Consider the following 17,568-nt stretch of genomic DNA (forward strand, 5'->3'; position numbering starts at 1 on the left):
ATGCAGGTCTGAGTTAACGAGTCCGTCATTAGATAGCGGCAGGGCTGCAACCATGAAGCCTAATGAGCCAAAGAGCTCTGCTGCTGCAGCATGTCCGGCCAGTGCCAGGAACACGAGAGAGGGAGAGAGAGAGAGAGAGGGAGTAAGACGAGAGAGAGAGAGAGAGAGAGAGGGAGGGAGAAAGAACAAGATGAGATAGATAGAGTGGAGAGTGCAAAAAACAGGGCTAAAATCCATGTGGACCATAGCAACTCCCCAGCCTCCCTTTTCCATACTCCTCCTCCTGCATCCTCTTCCTCGTCATACTTTTTTCTTTTTTATTATTATTATTTTTTTTTATAAAGCCTGTATTTCTCCTCTTCTTCTAAGACAAGAGGAGAGAGAGAAGGGGAAAAACCCAAAGGTGTTCTCTGGTTAAGTTCTGTCCCAGTGCTGTTGCTGCTGCAGAACAGTAGACTCCACTCCCCCTTTCGACTACGCGACTCACAGGCAAACCATGCGGTTAATAACTGATCGCATCCGAAGAAGAGAGAGGGGAAGAGACAGGACAGGAGACATCAAGGCCTATCAGGGGTAAACTCCGTCCGAAAGCGAAGGAAGAGCGTGTATTACCTGTCAAATCAGTTTCTTATCTGAGCTGCTCCTCCTCTCTTCTCCTCCTCTTCCCATAGTGAAGAGAGCCATAATGACCTAGAGAGCGCTCCAGCTGCTGCAGCCATCGTGTGTGCCGGGTGCACGCCTGACTCGCTGAATCAGCTTCTATGATTGGGGGGAGGAGGGGTGGCGGGCGGGTTGAGTGCCAGAGTCAGGAAGGGGAGGAGGGGGGAAAAGAGAGAAAGCGGGGATATATCCACACACATACACATTAACACACATTCCCAAACAAGTAATACCTTTAGAAGAGGAAGATGAAGAGCTGACGTGAAGAGCTGTCATTTGGCGAAACAGGGTGGTGGGGGACAGGCAAAAGAGGAAGAGAAGAAGGGATGAAAAAAAAAAAATCTGCAGCACTCTCCTCTCCATCATGTGCATTCTGAGGGAGAGAGCTGGGAGGATGCCCTGGTCGGTGGAGGCAGAAAGTGTACCAACCATCCTCCCACCCTGCCTTTTTCTTATTCCATGGACACACAGAGTCCCAGAGCTTTATCTTGCTCCTAAAATGCACTTTTATTATTCAGTGGAACTTTATACATCTTAGAAGAGGGAGTTTACTAAATGTTTGAGAGCAGAATTGTGAAAGAAGTATTTAAAAAAGAGGTGGCTTTACCTCTGCAGTAGAAGACAGCTGCACTTTTAATAGTCCCTTGCGATCCATGCAAATTGGATTACCATTGTTAGAGACTGGAGATGGAGGATATGACAATATCTTTTTTGGTATTTTTGTTGTTTAGAATCTTTTGCACTTGCAATTTGCAGCTTGTGCATTCCTGATGTGCATTGCAAGGGTCACCTGCAGCAGCAGATTTTTTTTTTCCATCTCTTCCTAGGAAAAGATCAACCAGAGCTGCTGCAGTTTGAAGGGCAAAGAGCACTAGAAGAACACATTGGCCGCAAATTAGGGACAAGAGGCCAAACAGCCAGCAGCTTCCTACCCCACAGTGTTTAGGGCTAAGCTAAATGGTTAGCACTTTGTGGGAAGCCAAGCATTTGAAACATGCCTCGGCCCCTGTTGCCGGGCTGCTCCTGTGTCTTGTCTCACCACCTCCCTGACCATATTTAGTCAAGCAGTGCAAAAAATAGTTCCCGCTTCGCTCCGCTCCACTCCACTCTTCTCCTCTCTTACAGGCTCCAGGAAGCCTCCTATACGGCTCCCTGCCTATTGATTCCACCGGCCTGGAAGGAGAGAGGAGTGTCAGGCCAGCTAGCCCCTGCTACCATTTTCTGCTCTATTTTTAGTAGCTCCAAATAAAGTGGTCTCTCGTGCTTCCACTTGTATATTCCTGATTCTTTCCCCCTCCCCTGCTTTACATCCTTCACCACCAACTCCACCAGCTCCTCTGATACCACCCCCACTCTCTGTGTCCTTTTGACCCCCCTCCCTCCCCAGTCTCTATCATTCTTCTTTTTAAATAGAGCTGGAACATACTGCTTATGGTAGAGCTTCTGTCTGTTCCCCTCTGTACTTAAAATAACTGCATATCCGAGACATGGAGGAGAGAATACAGCTGAATGTGTAGTGCAGAGGAGCATGCATGGTGTTAGACAGCGGGAAATATTATTGTGTTTTCCCATTTATTTATTTATACTGCTCTTGGCAATGCAGCAAGACAAGTGGCAGCTCTGAGGCACTGAAAAGTTTGGGCTGTGTTCTCTCCTTTTGAGCTCTCAAAAGCTATCTTAATTTTCAAGTGTTTTTTTTTTCCCGAGGCGCGGCCACTGAAGAATCTGTTTAATTAGTTGGTCTCATCATGGGGCACATCTATACTGTACGGAAGCGACGTCCTCTGTACCCTCCTCTCTGTTTTACTCTCTTCTTTTTTCTCCTCTCATACCCTCAATGACAGCAACTTACCCCACCTGCTTTTTGACTGCACAATGCCCCAGGGAGTATGAGCGAGTGTTTTTGCACATCGTGTTCTTTAAGGTAATCATATGGAAACCAGGCTGTGGCATTTCACTTGTAATGAATGAGATTGTGAAAACTCACAAACAGCCTAAATGCAGCGTGAACATTTGTCAAAGTGTACTTTCATGAGCCAGGAAAATGTCACACAATTCTCTGGTCCTTGATTTGATAAGCCTTTTAACAAGCTCACAGTCATTCTGCGCTTACCGACAGTTATATCTCAGGCCTTTTTCATGGTGGAGGTAATGCCTCATAGATTTAAGTGTGTAATTTAATTAATGTATTGTCACTGCAATTTATAGCTTTTCGATTACATTATCTTCACTGCTTTTACAAGAATAGACCATTTGCGTAGTGAAATGGATTCTGTGTCTGCTTACTTGACCTTACACGACCTATCCGAGTGCATGTTTGCAGCTACATAAATGGCAACTGTAAATGTCCACCTGCTCAACAGTCTCTATATTTTCACACCGCTTAAAACTCAACCTGAAATAATTTTCTAGCTTTTTCACATGCTGTGTAAATTTACACACAGCCAATGTGCTTACTGTAATTGTGCATCTGAACTTGATGTGTTTTAAATCTTTACTCAGCTGGTTAAGGCATTTGTGGCCAATATCTAGCTCCACAGACAATGCTCCTGTGTGTTTTTTGAATCCCCCCGTGGGTCTCCACACTGCCTATTCCAGCCACCCAGTCTATCAGTTTAATCTCAATTACATCCCAACATCCCATCTGCCCCTAAAACTCAGCAGCATGGCTTACATCTTTTCTTGATGATGAATAGCATGGGGCTGAATGTTTAGCTGAGCAGTTAATCGATCAATAAGAAAAGGGTCTACTAATGGATGTGCTTTGTTTCACTGGATGATGGGGCGGGACAGGGTGTTTCTCCCCAAGACTACTGGAGAAATATTTTCATTCAAATAAAAAAAAGAAAAAAATAGGCCAGACCAGTCATTTGTTTATAATATGTTTTTCAGTATTATTTTTTTAGTCTTTCTTTATTACAAGTCTTTTAGGAAAGTCAACAGTGGGTTATTCCACCAGTGAATGCTACATTTGGTACAAGTCAAACACAGAGTCCCACCATGAATCATGATGTTGGCAGCTTCATGCTGTGAAGATGATTCTCTGCAGCAGGCCCTGGAGGGGCTGCGATCAAAAAATTGTGGCAGGACTTTAAAATGGTTTGTTACTCAAGGATCACATGCAGCATAACAGAGTTTGGCCAGTTTAACAAAGTCGGTACAGAGCAAAGCAGTGTCCATGCTCATCTTGAGTCATCACTATAATTGGCCCTGGCTGCCAAGGGTGGCTCTACTAAATATTGACTTGAGAATATTAAATATAGCCAGTTACTTTATTTTAATGTTTGGTGCATAACTTGCATGCAGGTGTCATCTTAGACTGAAACTCAGACATGACCCTGTCTTAATTCCTCCCCTCTGTGTCCCTGCCCACTAGTCAACATGGTTCATTATATGGAGTTATTTCTAATGAGACTAGTTTGTGCTCTTTGAGTAAATCTCCATGCTCCTCTTCCATCAGTCTGGCTACTCCTTGTGCTTACTTTATCTCTCTCATCAGTTCCTTTACACTCCCTCCCACCCCACACCCTTGCACCCCCCATTTTGCCTCCTTCCTCATCCCTTTACACAGTGCATCATTTGAAGAGGTGAGGCTGTTGAACGCTTGGAGGAATAAAAGTGATTTATGAATGGGCCAACCTACCTGAGTGCTAGAGGGGGAAGCCAGTGGCATCTAGGCTCTGTGATCCAGCAACCCATTGTTCCCTCCAGCCTCACTGCAGGGGAAGCTCCTCTGTCTCTCCCGCTTCTGATCTTTTACTGTGCCTTACTGCTGCCGCATGTTACCGTTAAGTGACTCACAAAATGCACAAATACCTATGCACTGCAGAGGCTCGTCTAAGTGCAAGACCATTTTCTCTAGGGCACACCCACAAAAATACTGGTTATAGTACATGTTTGTGTATATGTATTTAGCCACTCAAGTAAATTAGCATATTCACATCTTTTACCATTTTTTTTGTTTCCTGATTTTAGAAGTATCACAGGTGAGGCCACATACACCAGACAAAAACACTATCCAATAATTAAAAGAGGTGACAGCAAAGTGTTGTAGCTTCTGAGAACAATGTGTGAGCTTCTCCGTATGAAGATGTACTACACATGCACACTATGTGTAGCAAAATAGAACATTATGATTTTATTTGGTACAACTTTGGAAAGATGTCACTTAGGCCAAGTGATTTGGCTAATACTCTCATGTGTCTAGCGGTCATTTGTATAATCTTGCCAAAAACAGAGGTTCTCTGCTATAAAGTATTGCAGAAACGTAACCTTTGGCATTGAGAAAAGAAAGTTTTAGTAAGTTATTGTACCCTATAATAGGATGGAATATAATTATAAATATAATATAGTACATATTGCTTTTGGTTATTCTAGCTCTATTACTCAGTGAAGAGCGCCCATTAAAGAGGTTGTGCAGTGCTACTGTGTTTAGTGAGGATGAGGGCTAGTTTGCTGCAGCATGAACTGTGACTTAATTGAAAAAAGTCCCCCAATCCTAGTAGCCCTCCCAATGTCCACCTCTCTGTAAGCTGGGTCTAGTCCAAAAGACCAGCCAGAGGACAAGCAGATACAAGCCCCAATACCCCTGTGACCAATCAGGATGCCCACACTTCTCCTAGGGCTGGGCCAACAGTGGCTCTGAGCCAATAGATAAGCTCAGCTATGCTGTAATGCTCTGTCTGTCCAGTGGCATGCAGAAACATTCCTGTCCTGGCTACTATGGTGCTGTAGCACATGCTGGTAGGGGAGGGGGTTTATAGCAGAGGGAGGCAAGGATGGTTGGATAGAGGAAAGTGAGGAAACAAGGAATCGATGGATGGATAGAGGGAGGGGTACATCCCTTACTGAAGGGACTCAAGGACATAAAGAGCTTTTGGGAAAGTGACTATAGCATGCAAAGAGAAGCTTGCATTGTGAAGCTGCTTTATAAGCACTGATGGTATGTTTCCACCTATTTGCCAAACCTAGAAAGAGCAGGATTTATTTGTGGCACTTTAAGTGCCTTAGCAATGCGGGTAATAAATATGACAGAGCAAGGTGATGTACTTTCACAGCACAGCTGTCAGACATCTTTAATATTTTCTACCCCCATTTAAAAACAAATGTAGTTTATCTACTTACTTGATGTACTAGAACAAGTAATAGAATTTTATTTGTGTGTTTGGTGGTACTTTAACATCAGTGATGGTTCTTCTTTTTTTGAAAGCATGCTGCATATTTCATAGCTGAGTGAACGCATGTAAAACACCAGTGTTAACCTTGCAGTATTCTAAATACGATGTCACACAACACAAAACCTAAGAAAACATGTCACTTTGTCTTTTTTTCAAATAAACAGGTGACTCATTTTGTGTGTTTAATAATGTTTTTGTTTTTTATATACTGTATTTTCCTGCTTTGAAGCAAATAGGAAAATACGACCTTGCTAGTGTATCACACTATTTTTAATAGCGTAAAAAGAGTATTGATATCATCCTTAGTTTTAATTAAGGATACCCTATTAATGCATATGTGTTCTCAATCACACATAATCCACATAAATTTAGACAATTTTGAATTTGTTTGAGTCCAGGAAATCAAATTTGCAGACATCAGTCTTGTGTAAGTGGCTTCCCTCCATACACATCAAGTCAAATGTGGGCAGAGCTCCTCCCCGATGTCTATTCATATACCATTTCTCTTAGTGGAAGTGGTATTAGTAACCCTAATGTAATCTGGGGGACACATTCAGTCTGATGTTTACATCTAAGCCAAGCTTAACTGTTGAATAATGCAGGCCATGTACCTTGGTAACCTGCACAGACACCGAAGTCAATGGCTTCTGTGTAAATGCTGTTTGACAGGTCAGAGAGGATAATGGTTTATGTCAGTTCGTGTCTTTTTGTTCACACATGTAAGGAATACTGAAAAAAGTCACGGAAAAGCATCATGTCATTGCCATTAAGTAGCCTATGTGGGAAACTGCTGAAGAAATCATTGCACTATATACATTCTGTATAGTCATGGTTCTGTATGAATATGTTCAGGTTTCTAAGGAGCTGTGTCTGTATAATGTACAGTACAGCCATTCAAGCTCCATTCCCTTGTCATTAACAAGTTGGCTGCTAGACATTTTCTCTTCTGCTCTGGGGCATATGGCCTGTTGTCTCAGTGCTTAGGGGAGGCAGTAGCTGATACAAGGCCCTTTGATCCCCATTATTTCCCTCTGCAAACACTAGATTTTAATTACCAAACCATTCTTCCTGCTTTCACTTCTTCCTCTGCATATGCGCCTAGAACTGGAACTGCCAAAGAAATCAGACTCATCAGCTGCAATACAGCAGCTTGTTTGTGTCACTTTGGATCTGCTCTGCCAATTACTGTGGTAGAAATTTTGATGGTTTGTTATCCATTGTGTTTCAGGAGCAGTACTGTTACTGCTGGTTTTCTGTGTGTAAGAGGACCCTCACAGGTTACAACATCCAAAGATGAATGTTTTAAAGAGAGCATAAGGGTGAATGTAGTTCATTTGGGGGCAGAAAGGTGGGAGGCCAGCTGGGGAATGAAGGGTGATTTAAAGTGGTACACTTGCTGTGAGACTGTAGATCACAAGAGCCTCTCTGACTGCCTGCCCATATGGTGACAGTGGACGCAGGCTGCTGAATGACTGTTGATCGAAGGACCTTCAGAGTGACTGAATTCTCCACCTCTCTGCAAAACCCAGAGTCAATCCCTTGATTTTCTTCACCGCTTTGTATCTCTGTGAGGACACATTTCACCAGAGATGAGTACGTCTAGTTTTGGTCCAAACTACTTTATAATCACAAAACGACCAGTATATCACTCCCATTGTTGGGAGGGGGGGGGGGGTCCTTAGAATACTAATTTTTGCCGTTTTGGAAGTGAAATATTTGCCCGTTCTTGCTTGATTCAAGACTTCAGCTGGTCAACAATATGTGGTTGTCGCTTTCTGTTTCTCCTCTTCATGATGCACCATAGATTTTTAGCAGGAGACCGATCTGGACTTCAGACAGACCAATCAAGCGCACAGAGTCTTTGTCTGCGAAGTCCCAGCATTGTATCATGTGCAGCATGAGGCCTGGCAGCGTGAGGGCTTTATCATAAAACAATTAATAATTGGCTATAAGTCAATTAATCTGCAAATTTTAGAAAAAATACAGAAAGATGTTACTCATTGCTACCATGATACACATGTACTATGTTGCACATATACATATATTTTTAGTACCTTACAAGTTCAGGTAAAGTTAATGTTACCACTTGTGTTTGATTATGGAGATGGTAGCCACATTGGTAAATTAGCTGAAACATTTACACAAAAAAAAATGTAACCCATAATTACCGTGTCAGACTTGAAAAATGTTTGCTTCATAAAATCATCATAAAACTAATCAGACTCTTTAGATATACCTGAGACGATGGACATGGTATAGCCTTAACTAACACATTCACTAACTTGCTTACAGACTACTAAGTGAAATAGTACCATATTGTTTTTGTGTATCTGCATAATAAATGCATCTCTACATAATAAATGGACATACTTACCAATAGGTGTTATTTTCAGTGATTTCATTACTGCCTTACAATCAGGGGAAGAAGCTGTGAGTGGACACTGATCTGTATTACTTACCAGCGAGCTATTGTGGGGATAAAGAGTGAGCAGGGTGAAAGGGTCAGAGATGATTTTCTTTGCTCTCTCAGCAACTTGTTTGAGGTGTAATGAGTGTAATGATAGGAAAGGAAAGCCAGTGAGTTTGGATCCTCTGGTAACTACACATTCAACTTGTTTGTTTCAGATGATTTGAGGTACAATTTCCATTTCCTTTGCTACTGTTTTCTACTTTTTCCCATGTCCACTCCTATTTAAAATGCTGTTACCATATTTTTGAAGTTGGTCATTTACACATTGGCAACATGTATTCACTCCTCTCAGTTAGGTTCTTGTACATCATTTTCATACAGCAGGTTCATTTGAAATCAGCTATTCCACTGATTTGCACTGGCAATAGGCTGAAACCTAATGTAGATCATGATTATGATATGATTGTGAACCAGGCCTATCAATGCCTGTGCAAAAGTGATGTTCAATAATTACATGGTTGTTTCATAGGTAATTAATCTATTGATAGCGTATACATGATTTAAGTGTCTCTTTATTCTAATCTCTGTCACTACTTCTTCTTTTGTCTTCTTCTTTTGAGGATGAGGATTTTTGGAGGTGCTAAGGACAATAAAGTACAAAGGAAGAGTAGCATGGGAAAATAATTGGGTCATCTTGAAGCAATGGGAGATTAATGTGCCATTGGGCTTCTCCAACTGTCTTGCTGTCTCCTTCTTCATAAATTGCTATGAATCAGGACAGGCTATAATAGTGGGTGATTTAAGGCTAAATAAAGGTGAATCTTCGTAGGCCCCCACCTACTTCCCAAAAAGCAGCTGTACCTGAGATGTTTGAAAATGCGCCTGTTGTCTCTTAAACAACCTTCATGGCAGCAGAAATAGTAATAGTGATAACCAAAACATTGTAGAAATGCACCCCTTTCCCATCTTCACCCTCCCCAGTTTATGCAAATAGTCCTTAATAAAAGCATGCTCACTCTGGGGCCCCAGGTATAGGCAGGCAGGGGGAAGGTCACATTGGTGGGGAAATTATTCTCTTCACAGCATGGTAATGAAAGTTTTTTTTTTCATCAAGCAGAGCCAGCTAGGTTCTTGTCCTTAGCTCTTTGGTGCACTGCTGGCTTGGACTGTACCTGTGCTTATTTACTCTGTGCGGAGCAGGACAACCAACAGCTGTGGCATGGCCCTGACGAAATGAACTGGTAACGGATTTTTTTCTAAAGGTTCTGCAATGCCCTGGATGAAATTTGAGAGATTTGCATTTCATACAGTTGTATTGTATTGTACTTATCTTATTTTTTACCTTTAGCATAATTGAGTTATTTAGTTACAACTGTGGAATTGACAACTAACTTTTTTTTCCCCCAAAAATAAAGAATATGTAAAAGCAGCATGGTTTAGAATCGATGAAATCCTGAACTGTTTTATAATTCTTGTGTTCCCTGCTGTCACTGACGGAGGGACCTTTCACTCTTGATGGAGAGTGCCTCCTTGCCCTGAGTGGAAAAGGGGGAGGAGGTTTCCATTTGGAGGTAGAGTGTTGCATTTGTAAATGATTTGTAGTGAACAGGGTCCACTATTTCAAAGGACCTGAAAGTATCGATCCTCTTTTCGATGAGCTGACACCTCATGTATCGTCTGAAGTCGTCTCATCTGGGCAGACTGTTCCAATAAGGACTCTGCATCAGAGAAAGAATTAGTACCGTTACTGGGGAAAAAATATATAGACGTGTGTGTATAGATGTGAGTGTGGCCAAGTAAGTTCGATTAAAACAGTATGGTTAAAATAGTCAACCTAAGTATTTGTAACTAATGGGTCACTTACTAGTTTTTCTCATCAGTGATTAGTTTGTTCAGTTGTTATTTAGATGGATAGATGGATCTGTTGATAAGTCCAAAAGCCTGATTTGACAAGGTCAAGAAATAACTTTGATAGTTAAAAACAATTAGGTTAACAAATTGGGAGTATTTGTAACGGTCATAGATCAAATTTGTATGTGTGACCATATAAGCAATCTCATGGCTGCAAGATTGATCATTTTCATTATCAGATTTCTAAAGAATTTTATATTCTTAAGGCAGGTGGCACCCTTTGGCAACTTATTTCCAATGCAGAATTTGAATCTCCTTTCTTGAGCTTGAAGCCTTAGTTAATGGATGATTCTATGCCAAACACATCTTCTACATCAGGGGAACCATATGTTTGTGCACAGCCATTAATCTCAGGCTGGATGTTGACTGCACCCGTTTTGCCCTATCCTACCCACGCCATTGTCCTCCTCACTTCCTGTTGTAACAACAGCTACTGACCACCACACAGATGGCTGTCAGCCAGGTGAGGGTAGCAGAAGGGTCCTGTCAACCCATATACACACATGTGCACACACAGTTTAAGTTTGCTGTCTTACATGACAATGCCAAACACCAACACACACAGAGCTGGGGGCGTCAGAGAGCGTCCTAGCCAGTGACAAATTGCAGCCTAAGAAAACAGACCCTGATGTAGCTCTCATGAGGGACTCTTGAGATTTCTCACAGGGTGACCCAGTTCCATCATGTCTCCCTTTTCTCCCTCTCTCCTGTATCTATTCAGTTGTCTCAGTTGCATGTCCTTACCCTTTCAGAGAGACCATTGTATTGGTTTTAAGGTTCTTTTCGGTCATAAGGAAGTTATCACTACACTTAAAATAGCGAATTCCCTCTTTTAGCAGGCTTTTAATTGTTCATATGGTAACTCCCCTGTCAAATTGGTGCCTTCTACTCGGTAACAGGTCTTATATCTCCTGTCTGCTCAGCATCCTACCTCAAGGGCCAAAACACAGTTCATACCCCTTGTACTCCCTCTTCCTCAGTCACTGCTAACATCACTTACTCAAGAGATAAAAAAAAACAACTCTGGATTTATTTCTTGGTTTTTAATTCACTCTCTTTTTTTCTGCCTTTACAGCAAATAGCTTAACTGCAATGCAGCAGTGCCAGTATGGGGCATTAATATTAATGTCCACCCATTTTACCCAGGGTGGCAGGGAGCCTGTCAATCTAGACTTCTATTGGAGGCACTCCCTACACCAGCAAACATCTGTCTAGCACTTAAATGCTCATTCTGACACTAGCGGGCGCCAGTCTGCCCGTATAAAGTAGCAGATGTGTGGGGATTGGTTGGTTGTTCTTTATATAGGTAATTCCTGGAAATCCAGATTTAGCAAATGTTATGTTGTGTTGCAACAAGACGAGGTAAAAGTGCGCACAAAATGGTCTTTATTGGAAACAATTGCTCTTGATTCTGATGGAAACGTTATAGTTGAGAAAAAAATGTGTTCCACTATTGTCTTATCGGTCCTAGTTGAAGAACACTACAAGACTTTTATGTTTAATAACTGGGAATAAGTTTTATGTTATACCTTTAGGCGAGAATCTGATGTGGCAAGGTCTTTTCTTGAATAATTTGCTTGTTTAAGTCTCAACTCCTACCCAGTGGGAGCACCACGGATGAAATTACTTAGAAGTCCCCCATGAGATGGTAAATCTACAGTACGCAAGCAAATAGTTCCCTGTAACAAAGGCAACACATTTTGAATGTGAGATTAGGCAGAATGGGCGCGGTTGCTATCACATTTAAGCAGTGCTCTTCTGCATTAAATGGTTGAAGATGGCTGCAAGCAATGCAGGTGTGTGCGTAAGCCTCTGTGCAATGAGAGGTAGAGAGAGAGAGAGCGAGGGAGCCTGGGATCAGTGTGCTGCGCTGTTCATCACTGCAGCAGTACACCAGACCCGGTTTTCTGTCCGTACAGAGGTGCTGACTGCCTGCCCCCCTGCCTCTCTGCCCCTTTTTCTCTGCTTTCCTCAAGAGGGTGTGCTGATGATGCTCTCTTTCATTACCCCAGAAGGAGGGAGACAAGCAGTAGGTTTAGCAAAAACCCGCAGGGAACCAGCCATCCTGATTACCTTCAGTCTGAAAGCGTGCCAGCTTGTTGGTTTGCATTCCTGTCTTCTCTCTGTCTTAATAGTTAACAGTCTTCATTGATTGTGCATACTGTGGTCTCCCTGTTCTGTGCCCAAGCCCATTTCCTCTCCGTACTGTTTCAGACCCTATTTACCGTAGTGTTGTGTACAGAAACATTCCAGAGCTCACGTTGAGGCTGTGAGATCTAAGTCAGAGTAAAACCGTCTTCCTCTTTTTGTCGCAGTTCAAATATATGTCCTAACAGATTATATAGGGTTAATCAAGGCCAGAAGTGTCCCCTCCAGCATTGCTGCTCATGTGCTTATTGAAAGTACATGGCGTACCTAACTACAGATACCATATGTAAGAACGGTTCAGGGATACAGCTTGTTGGATACAAGTTGGAGAGTTGTGTGCTACCTTTACTTCTTTATCACATATCTTTCACTGATGCATTGCTCATACACTAAAATAAGGATACATCTGATTGCAGTATTCACATGTACCATATGCCTGGATGTGTACCAAAAGGCTGAAGCAATAGGAAGGTATGTAGAGGTTTAGGGGCGAAGAGATAATGGATGAGTTCAGTTCAAACACTGAAGTAAAGCGGTCATGCAAGGAACCCTTGTTTGCTCAATGATAAAAAGGATGAAAATGCACATCTTCTCTTCTCATTATGGTTGAATTGTCTTTTCTTCGATTTTTTTCCCCCAGGTGTCTTTTTTGTTATCTTTGTATTTAATAAGTAAAGGTTACGTGTGTGTGTGTGTGTGTGTGTGTGTGTGTGTGTGTGTGTGTGTGTGTGTGTGTGTGTGTGTGTGTGTGTGTGTGTGTGTGTGTGTGTGTGGCTTCCTCTACCAGTAAAACTAAAGGCACTTTTCTCCAGTGGCACCACAGGGAGTGACAGTCAGCCTCTCTCTTTATGTCCCCCTGTGACACTGTGACTCCTTCTCAGCCTTCCTCTTGTACAGTTGCTTTTGCAGCCACATCTAGCTGTGGCATGCATCCTCTAAATGACCTTCAATAGCACAGAACTGACTGACTCTTTTCACCGCACTAGGCCACTTCTCTTAAACCGCTCTGTGTCTCTCTGTGGATTTTTCTTTCCTTTCCCCACCCCATTTCTTCCCCAGGAAGAGACTTTAGTGAATGAAGCTAAATCTCATGTAATTACCATTTTGTCTCTCAATGATAGACACTTTTGCGCATCATCGAGGGAACAGTAGCTTCCCTTTTTACCCGTAGAAATTGTAGAAAAATGGGTACTCTAATATCACACACAGCACTTGTACTGCTTAAAGCTTGATGTAAATAACACTCTTCTTGGGAAAGCAACTCCTCCCTAAGTTGATTTAGTATTCTTGTCCCTGTGTGTGAAAATGGGATATGCTCTGCTGTAGGAAAAAAGAAACGCAGAGAAAAAAAGAGAAAAATGGAATATGCTGTGTATCAGCAGTACAGACACTGATGTGTTTGCTTACAACAGCTTGTGTCTGGCCCCCAGCTATCATGCTTGAGACATCCAGACAGAGATAGATCCATTTTGACATTTTACGTCACAAATTTGCACTTTTTACTTAAATTGACTCTATTGTCATGACTTTTTAAAGGTTTTTCTTGTGCGTCTAAGCCAAAACACTCATCTCACTCCCTCTGTCTTCCTACTCTCTGAACAGTGCCATGCGTGTGCTGCTATCCAAACTGCCAAGGCCTTGGATCGTAGACGAGAAGAAGGACGACGGTTACACCGCACTGCACCTGGCTGCCCTTAACAACCATGTAGAGGTGGCTGAGCTCTTGGTGCATCAGGTACCAACACACCAACACAGACATGCAAATAGCTCATTTTAATGCACGCTTAAGCACTCAGCCTGATGACCAATACGGTTATTAACACTCTGTAATAGGCTGTCTCCATTTACAGATGCAGCTATGCTTTGGGCATGGCTTTCTTAAGTTACAGATAAGTTAAAGCTGCTGGAGCTGTGTTTTTTTTTTTATAGAATCCATATGGTTACCAGGACCTTCAGGGATATTCTTTAGTGCTGGCCAGCCCTCATATTCCCCTCCTCTTGCAATCATAGGTTCATGTTCTTTTTTCCCTTCTGAGATTGCAGGTTTTACTCCCTGAAGAGTAACACATACAGGAGTTTACAGCAAAAGTCATCTGACCAAGCAGGAACTAGGTTAATTAGGATATGGTGCAAGGCAGCAATGTTGCTGCAGCATTCCAACGCATGCACGTTTGCTGTGCAAGCTACCTTTCAGCAGGGATGGCCTTTTTTCCTGAGTCCCTGCAATGGGTTGGTTCACAGTGATGGCTCAGCTTTCTATTCAGAAATTGCACCACACTACAAGGTGCACTGCAGATTCCCTGCCAGCCAGCCAGCCAGCCAGTCAGCCAGTCAGTCAGTCTTATTACCTGGGGATTTCGCACACTGCCTTATCACAATGCTTATCTTCCCTCCACATCTACGCAGCTGAGATGCTCGCAATTGGAAATGACAATCACATGCAGCGTTATTGTAGGATCCGTTCTTTCCCAGCCTCCTCTGTGACACTTTGTTGGTCTGCAGGGTTGAAAGAAGGAAGGTTCATTCTTGACACATAAAATCACAAAGGTTGTTAAAGTCTATGATGTGCTTAAGAGTTATTTACTGAATTATTTGTTTTTTATTTTGTTGTCTCTCCGTGCATACATAAATGTGACACATTAGTTTTGGTTCTTCCTATGTTTATTACATGCGCTCTCTCTTCTCTTTGTTCCATCTCTTAGGGAAACGCCAGCTTAGACATCCAGAATGTCAACCAGCAGACAGCATTACACCTGGCAGTGGAGCGTCAACACACCCAGATAGTCCGGGTTAGTGGGACCTGTTCTTTCTTGGTTTCCTTTTTCCTCATTTGATCTCCTGTTTTCCCCACACACCAAGTAGCAGAATAGCATCAGTTCAGCCCTGCATTTAATTTACACAGTTAGATGTTTTGCAGTTGAATGAGGTTCTGTTTCTGATTGATACTGTGTGGGGGAAAATGCGCTCTTAGGCAGTATCTTGGTTAGAGTCATTTGGTGTATTGTTGGATTGAGACTGCCACGTTGCCATCTTGTGGACTTAAGAAAAAATGCACTCTATGAGTAGGGAAGACAATACGGACACAATTCATTGTAAGCAGCAACCTTATAAATCAGCACTGTGACATTTGCATTGCTGCATAAAATTGAAGTTGTTTAACCATTGTTGCAAGAGTTTCTGCTTGACCGCCTGATTGTGTGACTCTTTGTTGATAAATGTCTTTTAACAGCTGCTAGTGCGTGCAGAGGCCAAGCTCGATGTGCAGGACAAGGACGGAGACACACCGCTTCACGAAGCACTGCGTCACCACACGCTGTCCCAACTACGACAGCTCCAAGATATGCAGGATGTCAGCAAAGTGGAGCCCTGGGAACCTTCCAAGAACACAGTACATACACATCTATCTTTAACCTCTTGTGCCACATAGAGTAATTAGTAATTTTGCTCCATTCAAGGTTCCTTAAGGTGTCACAGCATTGAATTATTCTTACATTAAAAAGAAACATGACTATGGGCTATTGTGTTTAGGGTTGTCTCAGTTTTCCTCAGTCCCCTATTACTTGTAGCTCAGTCTGCACCAGCCCATCATTTAGACAGCAGCTCAACATGAAACAGTCAACCAGCTCACCACTTCTTGACCAGCCTGAACAAGTTCTTCCCTCTGTAGAGGCCAACAGGGTCATATGAGATCTGAACCATTTTCATGTTAATGCTACACCACTGATCTCTGCAGAAATGAATTTGGAACTAAAACTGCCCTCCGTGGTTGTCCGGTGGAGGAGTGGAACAGACAGAAAGCTGGCATAGTTGAGATATATGTAGTTAGGTCAATCTCCCACCCTTATTTCGTAAGATAGCCATTGAATTAGTCGGCCTGATGGCTTCATCAGCAGACATGTTGAAGCTACTGGGTGAAGACAGCCAGACATGGAATACCTAAATTACTAACCAGGGAGAAGCTTTGAGTTGGTGGTGAAACCGACTCAGGCGATGAGCCGGAGGAGGGAGTGAAACAGGACAGTTAATGGGATTTTGAATGGGAGTGAGGTGGTTGACTGCATGATATGACTTAAGGCGGGTCTTTGATGAGCTAATTAATAGTGATTTTCTAATTCTTTGACATGCTTCATCTGGATTTAACTTTTTAAGCCATGCGAATAATAATTAATTTAGGACTCCTAATGTTTAGCTTTGCACCATAGTGGTGTGAGTGCAAAAAATGTAAAAGGTAGATTGGACTTGAAAATCTGTCCAGTGTCAGAAGTCAAAAGCCTGATGTGTCTGTTTTTTGTGTGTCTGTCTGGCTCACTGCAGTTAATCATGGGCTTGGGCACCCAGGGGGCTGAGAAGAAGAGTGCAGCATCCATCGCCTGCTTCCTGGCAGCCAACGGAGCAGACTTAACCATTCGTAACAAGAAGGGCCAGTCCCCTCTAGACCTGTGCCCAGACCCCAGCCTCTGCAAGGCTCTGGCCAAATGTCACAAAGAAAAGAGCAGGTAAACATCCCTTAAAGCAATAGTTTGACATTTTGGGAAATGCGCTTATTCAATTTCTTGCAGAAAGTTGGAACCATAAGGCTGAGTGAGAATAACAATACATGAATTTATGAGGCTTTATGTTCTACATTTTGTTTATATGGATTTAACACGTTGAAATAGAATTTAACAATTCATCTGAGTGACAGTGAACTGCTTTTAAACAAGCAGATACAAGAATATGTTCGGTGCTTTTAAGTTAGCACCTACAACTACTGTAACAACACCTGAAAGAGAAGCATCATCTTAGGAAAAATCATCAGGCGATCTTATTGATTTTCTTTCTTTGCTAAAAATGTTTCATGTAGGCCTTTGTTTCTTTCTCCTGCCATTTTCCTTCTTCTGTTGCTTATGATTTTTCCACGTCCTCCCGCATTTTCTGTGTTCTTTGACAGCATCTCTTGCTTGTAATCTGCTTTCACACATTGTGGTTTTCATTCCAAATGTTGCAGCGGCCAGGTCGGCACCCGCAGCCCATCTCTGAACAGCAACATCGAGTCACTGGAGGAGTGTATGGTGTGTTCAGACATGAAGAGGGACACTCTGTTCGGACCCTGCGGACACATCGCCACCTGCTCCCTCTGCTCGCCACGTGTCAAGAAGTGTCTCATCTGCAAGGATCAGGTCCAGTCAAGAACCAAGGTATCAGAAGTCCTTCTAGTATCTGTCCCACCCAGAAATAGATACAGTATAACATGAATAGACATTTTTAACCTCTTTTTTTTTT

The 17,568-nt window shown here is 42.5% G+C and overlaps 1 protein-coding gene across 4 annotated transcripts in view; it reads left to right on the top strand.

Moving 5' to 3' along the window:
- Nucleotides 1–17,568, top strand: part of mib1 (mindbomb E3 ubiquitin protein ligase 1) — a 46,271-nt gene that overhangs the window by 23,118 nt on the left and 5,585 nt on the right. For all 4 annotated transcript variants that reach the window (XM_026373950.2, XM_026373951.2, XM_026373952.1 and 1 more), the window contains exons 13-17: nt 13,909–14,041; nt 15,009–15,095; nt 15,536–15,694; nt 16,621–16,802; nt 17,294–17,483. In XM_026373950.2, the coding sequence (XP_026229735.1) occupies nt 13,909–14,041; nt 15,009–15,095; nt 15,536–15,694; nt 16,621–16,802; nt 17,294–17,483 (751 nt within the window). The remainder of the gene's footprint in view (nt 1–13,908; nt 14,042–15,008; nt 15,096–15,535; nt 15,695–16,620; nt 16,803–17,293; nt 17,484–17,568) is intronic.

This window comes from Anabas testudineus, chromosome 17 (genome assembly GCF_900324465.2).
Source record: "Anabas testudineus chromosome 17, fAnaTes1.2, whole genome shotgun sequence".
Classification (NCBI taxonomy): domain Eukaryota; kingdom Metazoa; phylum Chordata; class Actinopteri; order Anabantiformes; family Anabantidae; genus Anabas; species Anabas testudineus.